General features: G+C 38.7%; 1 protein-coding gene across 1 annotated transcript in view; it reads right to left on the bottom strand.

The window, feature by feature from the left end:
* Positions 1–3,819: 3,819 nt before the first annotated feature.
* plag1 (pleiomorphic adenoma gene 1) overlaps positions 3,820–12,719 on the bottom strand; it is a 13,913-nt gene continuing 5,013 nt past the window's right edge. The window contains exons 2-3 of the mRNA XM_008438236.2: positions 11,940–12,293; positions 3,820–11,775 (exon numbers count right to left, since the gene is read on the bottom strand). Coding sequence (XP_008436458.1) covers positions 10,581–11,775; positions 11,940–12,187 — 1,443 coding nt within the window. The 5' untranslated portion in view covers positions 12,188–12,293 and the 3' untranslated portion in view covers positions 3,820–10,580. The remainder of the gene's footprint in view (positions 11,776–11,939; positions 12,294–12,719) is intronic.

Raw genomic sequence — 12,719 nt, forward strand, 5'->3', positions numbered from 1 at the left:
TATATATATATATATATATATATAATATGCTTCTTTGTGTGCTTTGGAGTTTCTGTGCTGATAAAATTTTTTGCGAAGTGATAAAAGCTGGTTAGCTCTTGAATTCCTATAAAATAAAGCTGTATTTCCTTCAGCCCACTGGCTGCAATGTTGGCACCTTGAGATGCCTTGAGACCTAAATTCTGAACATCAAGGCAACATCTCTGTCATGGGCCCAAAGTTATGGAATGACTTGCCTTTGCAGGTCAGAGAGGCCCCTTCACTGTCCACTTTTAAAGTTTGTCTTTAAACCCATTTATTTTACTTGGCTTTCAACACCAGTGGGATCTAGTTTTAAATTGTATGTTTTCGTTTTTAAACTGTAAGAGTTTTTTTTATTTCTTTATTTCTTTTTATTTTTTATTGTTATGTTGTGTTTTACTGTGCAGCACTTTGTATCAGCTGTGGTTGTTTTAAAGTGCTTTATAAATAAAGTTGGATTGGATTGGATTGGAGTGCATCCCAGTTTTCCATGTCTGGCATATGACCATTAATTTTAGCTTTTAAACAGGTTATATTGATCCTGTCTGGACACAGACCTGATGCTTGGCACAGGTCTGTGCCTTGCCTCTTATTTAGTGGAAATATTGATGTTGATGAGATTTTCTCCAAAATAATAACCCTTTTCAACCTTTATAGCTCCACTGTTGAAAAATGACATGAAATAATGTCATTTGTGACATTATTTCAATGTCACAAATGACATTGAAATAAAATCCAGTCCAACATCTGGTTTGAGGAGATTCTCTGGAACCTATTGGAGGAAAAATATCCCAACTTCAGAAGATGAGCTTTAACCTAACAGAGCTCTGTGGTTCCTCCTGTCAGTATGAGAGTCAGGGTGAGGAGGCGCCATGTTAGGAAGAGAAGTGGAAGCTGCAGGATCTTCAGAACTAACAGGTCATGTGCCAGGTCTGTGCCTTCCCCACATGAAGAACTTTCTGTGACAGCTGGGGGGTCAGATCCTTCATCCCAATCCCAGTCGTCTCCAGCTCTGGATTTGGCCACTACAGGGCCCGGCATTACCTTCTCAGAGTATGACGGATAAAACTGAAAGTTGACGTTTTAAGAAGGAAAGAGAGTAATACTGATGATTTGATGAACTACCCCTTTTCTACTGGAGAACTTAAAAGAGCTTTGGGTAGAACTAGGAATAGTGTTCCAGGCAAAGACACTTTGTCTTTGTAAGTCATCACTTACATTAAGACATGTAAGTGATGATGCGTTAGATCAATTATTAACATTATATAATAAGATTTGGGAAGAGTGGAGACAACCACGTAAATGGAAAGAAACCATTATTCCAATAAGGAAACCTGGGAAAGATCATAGTGATCCTGGAAACTACAGACCGATTGCTTTAACGTCTAATATGTGTTAATGGAAAGGATGGTGAAAGAAAGATTAATGCAATATTTGAAGTCAAGAAATGTAATTGCTCATTAGAGTGATTTTCATAGAGCAATATCCTATTTTATGTTTAGAGGATAATATTAGGAAACCTCAGATTAATTAAAGAAACTGTTGCTGGTGTGTTTTTTAATGTAGAAAAGGCATATGATATGTTGTAAAGAGAATTAAATCACATCAGATAGGTATAGGAGGAAACATATTTAATTGATTGTGAGAATTTTTATGCGATAGAACTATTCAAGTTAAAATAGAATCACATGTTTCACAGTCATGTAATATAGAAAATGGAACTCCTCAAGGAAGAGTGGTAAACCCAACATTATTTTCAGTTATGATTGATAACTGAAATCATCATCAACCTTTCTTTAAGTTTTGGCAAATCACTTTTTGCTGATGATGGAACATTAGGGAAAAGTGGGATACATTTAGACCAGAGTTTCTCCATCCTGGTCCTCAATGCCCCCCTGTCCTGCATGTTTTAGGTGTTTCCCTTCCACACACACCTGAATTGTATCTCTGGGTGATTAACAATCTTCTGCAGCACTTGAAGGTCATGCAGTCATTTGAATCAGCTGTTCTGGAACAGAGGCTCTTCTAAAACATGCAGAGCAGGAGGCTGAGGACCAGGGAGGAGAAACACTGTTGGAGACCGTCTTATTTTAAAACTTCACAGGCATTGATAAATTGAGTAAGTGGGGAAAAGAATAGGGATTTAAATGTTCATTTCAGAAGTCAAAAGTAATATTTTTCACAAATAAAAAATTGGGGTTAATAAAAAATTTTATTTATAGGGGCGAGTTAAAAAGGGTTGACTACCTTCATTTTTTGGGAGTAGTTTTGATAAGACACTAATTTGGAAAATCAGATGGAGCATATTATGGAGAAAAGTAAAAAGGTCCTTAACTTTATGAGGTGTTTAGCAGAGTTCAGCCCATGTCGGCACAGGATGCGTTTCACTGTGGATAATGACAGCTTCAGCTAGCATCCACACAAAGTCTTTGGCTTTTGTTCCTGGGTTAATCTGCACAGTTTGGACCAGAACCTGCTCATCTCTGGCATACAGAACCCGTCTCTTCCCTGAGCATTATGATGATTAGACATTCCCACCAGGTCTATACTTGCATCTAATTGTTTGAACAAATGAACCTGGCCAGGACATAGGTAGACGAACCCTATTTACTGTGAATGTAAAATGTTATGCACTTTCCATTTCTTCTGACAAGCTGGAATATCAGCAATATTGTTGCAAATTTTTCACAAAAAATGCTTAAAACTACAACAGACTGAAGAAGTTGACAAATACATGTCTACAATTTTAAAAGGTTTTACTGTGAAAATGTACATCATCTCAGTTGATTATTTGCACTTTTTTTCTGTTAATTCCACAGACTGAGCAGTCTTGATTACATGCTGCTGATAGAGTTAATAAACTGAACTTGGAAATTGTTTTGATACTTAAAGCAATGAAATGAGCTACTGTGTCTCATTTCAGCTATTTTGATTATTTGGTCATTTAATGGTGGAGCTGGTGGGTAGTACAGATAAATGATTAAATATCATCAGAGTATCATAGTATTTCAATTTGACGGAGGACGGGGACTAGACGGCATGAAAAAAAATGTATTATCTCTTGGAGGGGCATGTCAGAAAAGAATTGAGAAGCACTGGGCTAACCTAACACAACAATGGCTAAAAACATCCAGTGGGTCACTAGTAAAACAGAAGAAAATATAGCTCTACTGTCGATTACACACATTTGTCTCTTTGATTCTTTCTCAAAGAATCAAACTTCATGTTCCTCTGCTGGCTGTCTTAGGAAGGTGGAGCCTCCACAGTCAGGAGAATGGTGCCAGGGTTTGATTGGACCTGATCAATACCCGTGGTGCAATGAGGTATGTAATCTTTTCTGTTTGGGTTCAGTGAGTTCACACTAACAGTTCAACAGAGTTCAGTTTATTTATAGCAGGCAGAGGTGGGTAAAAAGGGCAGGTTTCTATTCTGTGGGCATAAGAGTGATATTTTTCAGAAGCCACTGAGACACAATTAGCATCTGCTTTGTGCAGCTTTTGAGAAAACACTAAACTCTTAGTTACCTAGCTTACAATCCTCCCTTCTATCATTTAAGAAAATATGATCCCATTCTGTCAGGTGACGGTGGAAGACAAGGAGACCCAGCACTTCCTGGATTATCTGTCTCAGTAAGCTCTTCTTTTGTTCTATTCATCAGAACCACGTCTCCGCCTTGCATCAGCTCTTTCAGCTGATGGGCTTGGATCTGTTAGAACATGAATATGTAATAGTTGCTGACTTACACAGGAACGTCTGGTTGGTGAAAGTTTCACAAAAATAACCAAACAAATGCAGAAGTTGATTATTTTCCTTGACTTTATTGAACTTTCATTACACTGAGTAAAAACATGAGAGTTGACAAATGCAGCTCTCCTCTTTCATAGCAGCATTGTATTTGAATGAAGTCTGGTTATTTTGCCAACCAATAAATAAACTTTCTTTGGATAATGACAATGTTTAAAAAGATAAAGAAGGAAAAAAACAGTTGATAAAAGCTGCAGCATTGATTTTTCACCATCTAAACACATATGTATTTGTACTTATATGTATGATTTATTTTGCCTATATGTATAAAATATGGCAGTAGTTTGGGAAAATGGAAAATGTATATCAACTTGTAGAGATTGTACTCTGACTTTGCTATTGACAATGTGGGTGAAAATGCTGAAACAGAACAAGCAGCAAACCCAACACGTCTGATGAAGTTTATCTCTCAACATGCAAAACGTTTGAGGATCAGCACATACTCTGCATATTCCCATCTTTCTTCTCTTTCTTTCAACGTCTTTACATATGGTGGTGGTGTATGCAGCAGTACACTGGGACCATGTAATTACAAGCATGTCTGAACGGATGAACAAAGACTCACAGTACAACAAAAATATGTATATAAGGTAGAAGCAGGCACACATGGCAGCTTTTCAGCTAAGCTGGATACATGTACAAACAATACATTTAAGAGAAAGAGGTCTGTAGCACCTTAAGGAGCTTTAGACATAGCAGCTTGTTCCAATACCATAACATTTTGCAGTATTGCAGTGTTTCTTACATACACATTCAATATAGATCACTGGTAATGCTGGAGCTTATAACTTCGTCTGACACCAAATGACCTACAGTCTGCCTTTTACTGGTGGCCTTGTCTCCACAACACCAGAGAAAGATTTTTTTTCAGAAGGAAAATTGAACATAGCTTGAGAGTTTTAACTGTTTGACAAAATCAGGAAGGTCTTTTGTTTGTTTTTATGTTTTCTTTAACCATCTCATTTAAAGTCCTTGGATTCTAGATAACATACAAGTTCTACTGTTAAATATTTGGGTTCATCTAAAATGTCTTAGACAAAATTAACATATTTATAAAACAAAACCAAACAAATCTGTTGTCACAATCTCAGAAATTGTGTCAGAAAAAGTAAGTACACCCTTCCTTAATTCAAAGGATGCTGATGGACCATACCTAAATCATCTGGTTCAAACCAAGTCTTAAAACGAATACAACCTCGAGTGACAAATAACAAATTCATCTGACACAATTGATTTATTTACCAAAAACCAAAGCAAAACGCAGAAGGCGAGTGTTAAAAATTAAGTTCACCCTCATTTACATCAGAAAAACAGTTGGCAGTTAGTTGCTCTGTAGCACACATTCTGTATTGGTGTCAATACAACAGCAATAACATGCAACATGGATCAGAATTTACCTGGAGGTCTCAACATTCAGCAGCTACATCTCACATGTTACATCCTTTTTAAATTTAGATTCCAAACAAACCAGCTTGAGAAATTTCTGTTAGATGCCACTACAGTTATTTGGCTAAAATGTTCTGCATTAACTCTTCATATATACTGTTGAGCATGGAAGTGATGGTTTATCCTGATTTTACATTGAGCTCATTTAAGTTCACCCTGAACAGCTCGGCACCATCCAGCCATCGTCTATTCCCAACAGATGTTCTACGTATCTTCAGGTACTGGGTGGGAGGCAGAGTACACTGTGGGGAGGTAGGCCGTCACAGGGCAAACAACCATGCACACACACTCACCTCTAAGGGCAATTTTACAGAGACTAACAATGCAGTCATGTTTTTGAACTATGGAAGGGAAAAGTCAGGATCTTCTTGCTGCTACCAGCTGCTCCACCGTGCAGCCCTGCTCTGTGCCATTCACAATGTTCTCAAGACAGTTAAGGCCATCTGTCCTCCAGCTGAAACTTGGCCCAAGTAGCTCATCCCAAAAGACAAATCATATCTACAACAGAATAACAGAAAAAGGATCAAATGAGGCAATTAAAGTAACGAATCCCGTCCAGAACCCAGTCTGATGAAAGCTCTTATGAGCAACAATTCAACTGAAATAGTTCTGTGAAAATACTTCTCTAATAATAACACAGAACTCTGATAAGATCATACAGGAGATGATTGTTTGTAGTTATTGAATCAAAGACTGGGTTTAATGTCTACAATCTGCTTCTGCATTGTAGCTCAGTTTAATGTTGGATGAATGAGGACAATGCAAAATTGAATGTATTGTTTGTCTCAGGTTGTATAGACCTTATTTTAAGCATCATCAGTTTGAATTCAAACATGCTGGAGGAAGATATATTTGGGTGTTAAAATGTTCATTAAGTCCTGTTTGACGTGGCGTCGCCTGTAAGAGCGTATGGATAGTTAACTTCAACTAAAATGTATGCGTTTCAAACTGCATACAGACTGTGCAAGTAAAGCAAAAAGTACACTTTTATCGGAAAAACACTGTCAACACGTTAAACTGTAAAAATAAACATTTATAATGTATTTACATTTTACTGTTCTCTAAGAAAGGTAAATATATCATTTATACATTTGTATTAAGCATTTAAACCAAAAGCACTGGAAGATTAAAGGCATTTCATGAACACAAAGTGCTGCAATAATCAAAAACATTTTTCATAAAATTTTCACAAAATACAGGTAGCACACACTGATAAATGTTTTGACACAGTAACATTCAACTCTATATTTTACATGATCTACAAAAACCTTATTCAGGAAGGAATACAAGGGGACTTAATGTTAAACAGAAACTGGAGTTCATGATTTGAATACTGAAGCTGTGAGGTAAAGAACACCATGATGGACACTAATGAAATGTCAGTTCTGTGCATTTCAACAGAAATCACACGTCACCCAAACCAGGTGTTTTTCTAGATCAACCACACAACAATTTATTTAGGGAACCCTGATCCATCTGATCAGGGTTCAGATAGAGATCTGAACCCTGATCTCCATCTGAACCCTGATCTCCATTCCCTTTTCAGATGGTTTTATTTCCAACAGAATCTCAGCTACCCCAGATATTTGTCAGAAAAGATCATTCATGCATCAATACAAGAACAACTGCCTTTTTCACCACTCTCACACAAATCATGTCTGCTTATTTTTTAAACTTTTAAATGATTCCACAGCTAGTGGAAAAGAGAGAGTTCTTCACTTGTAACCTGACAGTGAAAGCAGCAGCTCCTGGTGACCAACCTACACGCTGATGGATATCAACAACACATGATGACAAAACAATATGGGAAAGCAGAACAGATAGAAAACGTCAGAAAATGAAACAGTTATCAAGATCAGGATCCTTAGAAATCAGATCTTTGCCATGAGAAACTTTAAATGGACTGATTTTTTTATATTAACTGCTCTCAAACGCTGACGTTCATACACCAATACACAGATTGGTAGGGAACTTTTGGTTTAGTGCCTAGCTCAAGGATACATCAACATGAGACTGGAAGAGGTTGGAGTGTAACTTTCAACCTTCAAAATAAAAGACACATACTCTCCTGATTGATCCACAGTCACTCCATGGGTCCAAAAAAAATCTAACTGCTGCCTGGGTAAAGAACATGTGGTATTTTCTACTCCCTAATCTGTGACATTGGCAGTTTTGGCATGATAAATTTGAATGCAAGGCAATTATTAGTTCCACTTCAAGAAATGTAAGGATTGGAACTAGGACTGGTTCTGAAAGGCTCATCTTGGACCTGTGGTGGTGCTTTGACATGTTACGTCTGTCCACATGCCTCGTCAGCAGTTGGAACCTATCCCTTCATTCCTGCATAAAAATCAAACTTTTTAGACTTCTGGGGACCACAGCAGATAAGTTCAAGAGAATGTGTAATGATTCATTAGGTAAAGACTTTCTGGAAGATCACAACATTCATATTACTAAGACCTGAACAAAGTCTAAACAGAGCAGATTTTACTTTAATAGAAGGAAAGAGATAGAACTCTTGTTTATTGTAGAGGAAACTTACAAGACTTGACTATAAATATTCTAATTATGTTTCAAACATCATTATATAATATACTAATGTAATAATAGCATAAAAATCAGCTCTGATGGGAGTTTTAGTCAGATATTTCAATATTAGACGGGTGATCATAAAGTTATGCCTGATCTGTGTTGGTACAGGTACCATTCTGGGGTTTGTGTGATTCATGTCACACATGAGATGTTCATCTGCAGGGCAGCAGATGAACATCTCAGCTATAACCAAGTTTTCTTCTATTAAAGAAACTCTTGGAGGAGGATTAATTATAGAACTGAAGCCTCTGTATTAAATGGGAAGCGCTCCAAACTTATGTCAACTTTATAACTTTAGTTTTAATTGGTACATAAAGTTCTTAATATACCAATACAGTACATGGAATTGCAAGCTGATGTTGCAGTGGACCCCCAGCATACACCACAGTTAGGGATTGTAATCAACTGTGAATGGCTAAAATCCACAAATAATTAAGAACCCTCCTAAAACCCCCATATCTGCCTATTTTAATCATTGAGACAATAATTATACCTTAATATACATTAATACACACAGTGGAAACTGTCTTAGCAGCAGCTGCTGTCCGCAGTCTTCCCTACCTCTACTCTTGGGGTTACAGCCAATCATTGCCGAGGAAAATTGATGAAGCTCCTGGATTGGCTGTTTTGCAACCACCAGCCCACAGCATGTGATGTGAAGGAGAGCTGTACTTACAAATTTTTGCTTGTATATTTTCTTTAGAAATGTTGATATACTGTCCAAAATATTTGCAAATCATTTAGAGTTACATGGTTTACAGACAAATCTGTCTCCATAAACTGAACGTTGAATCAACAGGGGTCCTCCGTGAGCAATACTGCAAAAGACTGCTTATATCAAGTATCATATACTCACTCTTTGCATGTAGATATCATATTTGACCTGAAGGATAGACTCTGTCCTTAAAGTCCATGGAGGTTCTAGATTTTTAGTAGCTGATGCAAAGCTCACTGAGAACTGTTGGGAATATAAAATGGCAAAGAAAGAAACAAACAAACAAAAGCCAGAAAATTTGGACTTAGTCATAATCAATGTCATTATCACAGATTTTAGCAATGCAATCAAGTATACGGGCTTCAGATTGAAAATTCTCTTTGCTAATATGCTACAGTAAATAATACAGTACGCCCCTCCCTGCCTAGTTGCAGGATTCACCTATTCATGTATTTTTCTGTTACGTTACTCCAAATACAGTTTGAAAAATTTGCTTATTTGCAAATCTTTTCATAGAGCATATTTAAAAAAAGATTCTAAAGAAAATATAGCTTGTGAATCTGAAATGTGCAATACAACAAGACATACTGGCATTTGTAAAGGAGCCAATCAAGGGGCACCATTCATTTTCCTCGATGATGACAGATGCCAAAGAGCAGAAACAAGGAAGACGGAGGACGTTAGTTCTACTGTAGTGACGAGACAGTTTCCACTGTGTTTATTACTGTATATTAAGGTATATCCGGTATTTAAAAGTTATTTTTAAAAGTTGTAAGTCAGTTATAAGCATTTTTAGAGAGGGTCTCAAGTATTTGCAGATTTTAGCCACTTCCTGGGGGTTTTGGTCCCTAAAGGGTCATTTACATCAAAAGGGGCATTTTGTGTGGAGAAACCATTCGTTTTGTTGAGTTATTTAAATTGTTTCAATTAGTTTTATGAGAAACAGCTGTTAGTTTGGGTATTTGGTCAAAAAATCATTTTAAGTAAGTCAGTTTCCATTTACATATCCGTAGGCATATGAGGGAAGCAGAACCTTGTCCACAGATAGTTTGGTCCTCTTGTTGGGTGATTAACTGGGGTTGAAGAAAGATCCTATCACTGCTAATCACTGAGTGCTGGATCACTTTTAGCTCAATATTTTGGGAGTTTCAATTATATTGTTTTGTGGACTTTGCTTATTGTTGGGAAGTTAAGTAGATACTCAGTAGTTCTAGCTTGGTCATTTGCTTTCAGTGATTCAGATTGAGTAAAGTGTGTCCTTTTATTGCATTGTGTCATGTCTACAACCTATTTCATGAACAAAACAGTTTACATATTAGGAGATGTTTTCCCAGTTAAAATGATTAGAGTTTGAATTATCGCAAAACTACAGAGGTGTGCTTTAAAAATATGGCAACACTAAAATCTAAAGTAGCACTCTACTTTACGGCAACGTATAAAGCTAAAGCAGGGGTATACGTTTCCATAAAGAGTTAGGAATGATTATTAAGTTCTAAGTAAACTGTGGGTTATTCAACTGAACTACTGCAGTTAGAGAAAATGTCCCAGATAAAAACTCTTCAACAATGTGGCAGTGTAGGTTAAAGATGAGCTATCTATATCACTATATCCATATCACAATAAGTTGCTTATTACTGATTTATTGCAACAAGCATTAAATCAGCATGAAGCTGAGGGACACTTTCTATCATGTTATTAAAGAGGAACATTGAAGCTGATAGATATTTAAGTAATTTCTGTCTTTGGAGCAGCTTAGAAAATATGAAAGAAAAAGACTTTAGGAGAATATGTCCAGAAATAAAGAACAGGGTAATTCATCTGGAATAAAGGTTGAATAAGCCAGATATATATAAAGCTGTGTATGTTTGTAACTGCTGGCCCTGGTCATCATGCACCTACTGCTTTGTAATTGTCTCTTCACTTTTTAACAAATGACCTGACCATCTAGAATGACTGGAATCCTGTCTGGCTGTTTCAGCTGCATTAGGCAGGACAGACTCCATCACTGAAATGCTTGGTGAAACCGGGGTAGTGTTGTGGGTGTGCTCAGGCTACATATGAAGGAGGAGGGGAGTCCTTGGAGAGGGCTCTCTGCAGGTTCTTCACCCACAGGCATCTGGGGGGGCAGCTGGGGTAGAGGAACAGATTCTTCAGAGGAAGGAAAAGTGATGGCTGGTTCTATGCTGCCCCCTCCACTTCCTACGTGATTGTATGGAGGCCCATTGTGTGGCAAGAAGTTGAACAGTTGGGAGAAATCCATAAGTGAAGAAGATGAGGCCATAGAGTCTGCTGCAGGACCTGCTGCTGGCGTGGACATTTTGGAAAGGGATGCCTCCTCGCTTGCTTCCTCCAGCATACCTACATGAGGTAACAACTCGAGTTTGGAGGACGGGATTTGAGGCTCTACAGATGCAGAGGATGAGGATGGCATGGTGTTCTGCAGCTCCATTAGATAGGTCTCCAGTTCTCCCTTTAGATTCTGCTCCCTCTCATGTGAGGTGATGGTGTATGAGGTAAAGTTGGAGCTCAGTGGGTACTTTAAAGAAAAGGGATTACTAGGGGAAGAAAAGGGCTGTGTGTCCAGGTCGGAGCTTGTGAACATGTTAACCTGGTGTGATTTTGTTGTCAGTGTTGCTGGAAGCTCGTCCTTGATGCTTCCAGTAGCCAAATCATAAACATCTGTCTCCAGCGAATCAGCTGGTTCAGTTTTTACCCTCAGCAGCTCCCTGGTGTGGCTCTTCTTCATGTGGCGTGTCAGATGATCCTTCCTACCAAAGCGCTGAGCACAGAACTGACAGAGGAAATCCTTGCGTCCAGTGTGCACCACCATGTGGCGTCGCACATCTTTGCGGGTGTAAAACTGACGCTCACAATGTTCACAACAATGCTTCTTCTCTTTGGTTCCTCCAGATGGCTTGCCTGCGTGTGTTTTGAGGTGTTCCAGGAGAACCACAGTGCTGGGGAACAGCTGCAGGCACACTTGGCAGGTCAGGTCTCCGCTGTTTGCAGCATGGAGGGCCAGGTGGCGCTTAAAGCCCAGCTTGGTGTTGTAGCTCTTCCCGCACTCCTGACAGGTGAAGGCCTCCTTGTGTGGATCATGAGTGTGCAGGTGATTTTTTAAGTGATCCTTGCGGTGAAACATTTTTTCACAGTATGAACACTTGTGGCTTTTTTCTGGTGAGTGAGTTGCCATATGCCTTGGAACACAGACACAATCTATGAGCATTCAGAATGGCTGAAATTATATTCAAAGTTAGCATGCGTTACATAGAACTGTAAGTAAAGCTACTCATTAGTATATTATAATGCTAGATTTCAATAAGCCTAAAGAAAAAAATCAACATGCTGCACCCTGCTGTACCGTAGCAGCTTGTATTTGGAGACGAAAGCCTTGGTGCAGTCCGGATGAGAGCAGCGATACGGCCTTTCCCCTGTGTGAGAGTATGAGTGCACCCTCAACTTCTCCAGGCTGTTGAATGCCTTCTGACACTCCTGACAAGGAAAATTCTTCTTGGGTTTCCCTTCTGCTCTCCTGCGTTTCCCTGATGTTGGTGAAAGCTTGGCTTTCTCCAGAACACGGTCATGGCGGTTCTCTGTTCCAGTGGCCATGGCACCCTAAAGCAGACCAGCTACATGAAGAGCAGGGTGCCCGAAAAATGCTGATGTAACTCCGATGTCCAGCTTTAGGTTGTCATCCCAGCGTGGACTAAGGCGCCTGGCACATAAAGAAAAGAAGAGAAAAGCATTATGTAAATAGTTAAATGTTACACTTAAGAGAATACTGGGTGTGTCTAATCTTAGGGGCTGCATTCTCTGAGAGTCATCAAAGAACCTGACCTACATTGACCGTGACGTCTGGCAGTGAAAGGCTGTGAAATTGGATGAACTGACCTTCAGATTTATTCCCACCCTCACTCAGCATATGTTGTCATGTAGCAACTGCAATGGTGTTAAACACAAGCATTGATAAACACAAGCTGGTAAAAATGGAGCTCAAAGTTTTGCAGAGTTTTATTTGTTACATAATCAGGATTTCCCCCAGTGTGTAAGCAGCCTGGTGGGGCACCAGACTCAGCAAGAAGCAGCTGATCAGCTGCCACCAGAACTGCCTTTTTTTCCACCAACTAAATGCAAAATAGTA

Source organism: Poecilia reticulata, linkage group LG20 (assembly GCF_000633615.1).
Source record: "Poecilia reticulata strain Guanapo linkage group LG20, Guppy_female_1.0+MT, whole genome shotgun sequence".
Classification (NCBI taxonomy): Eukaryota; Metazoa; Chordata; class Actinopteri; order Cyprinodontiformes; family Poeciliidae; genus Poecilia; species Poecilia reticulata.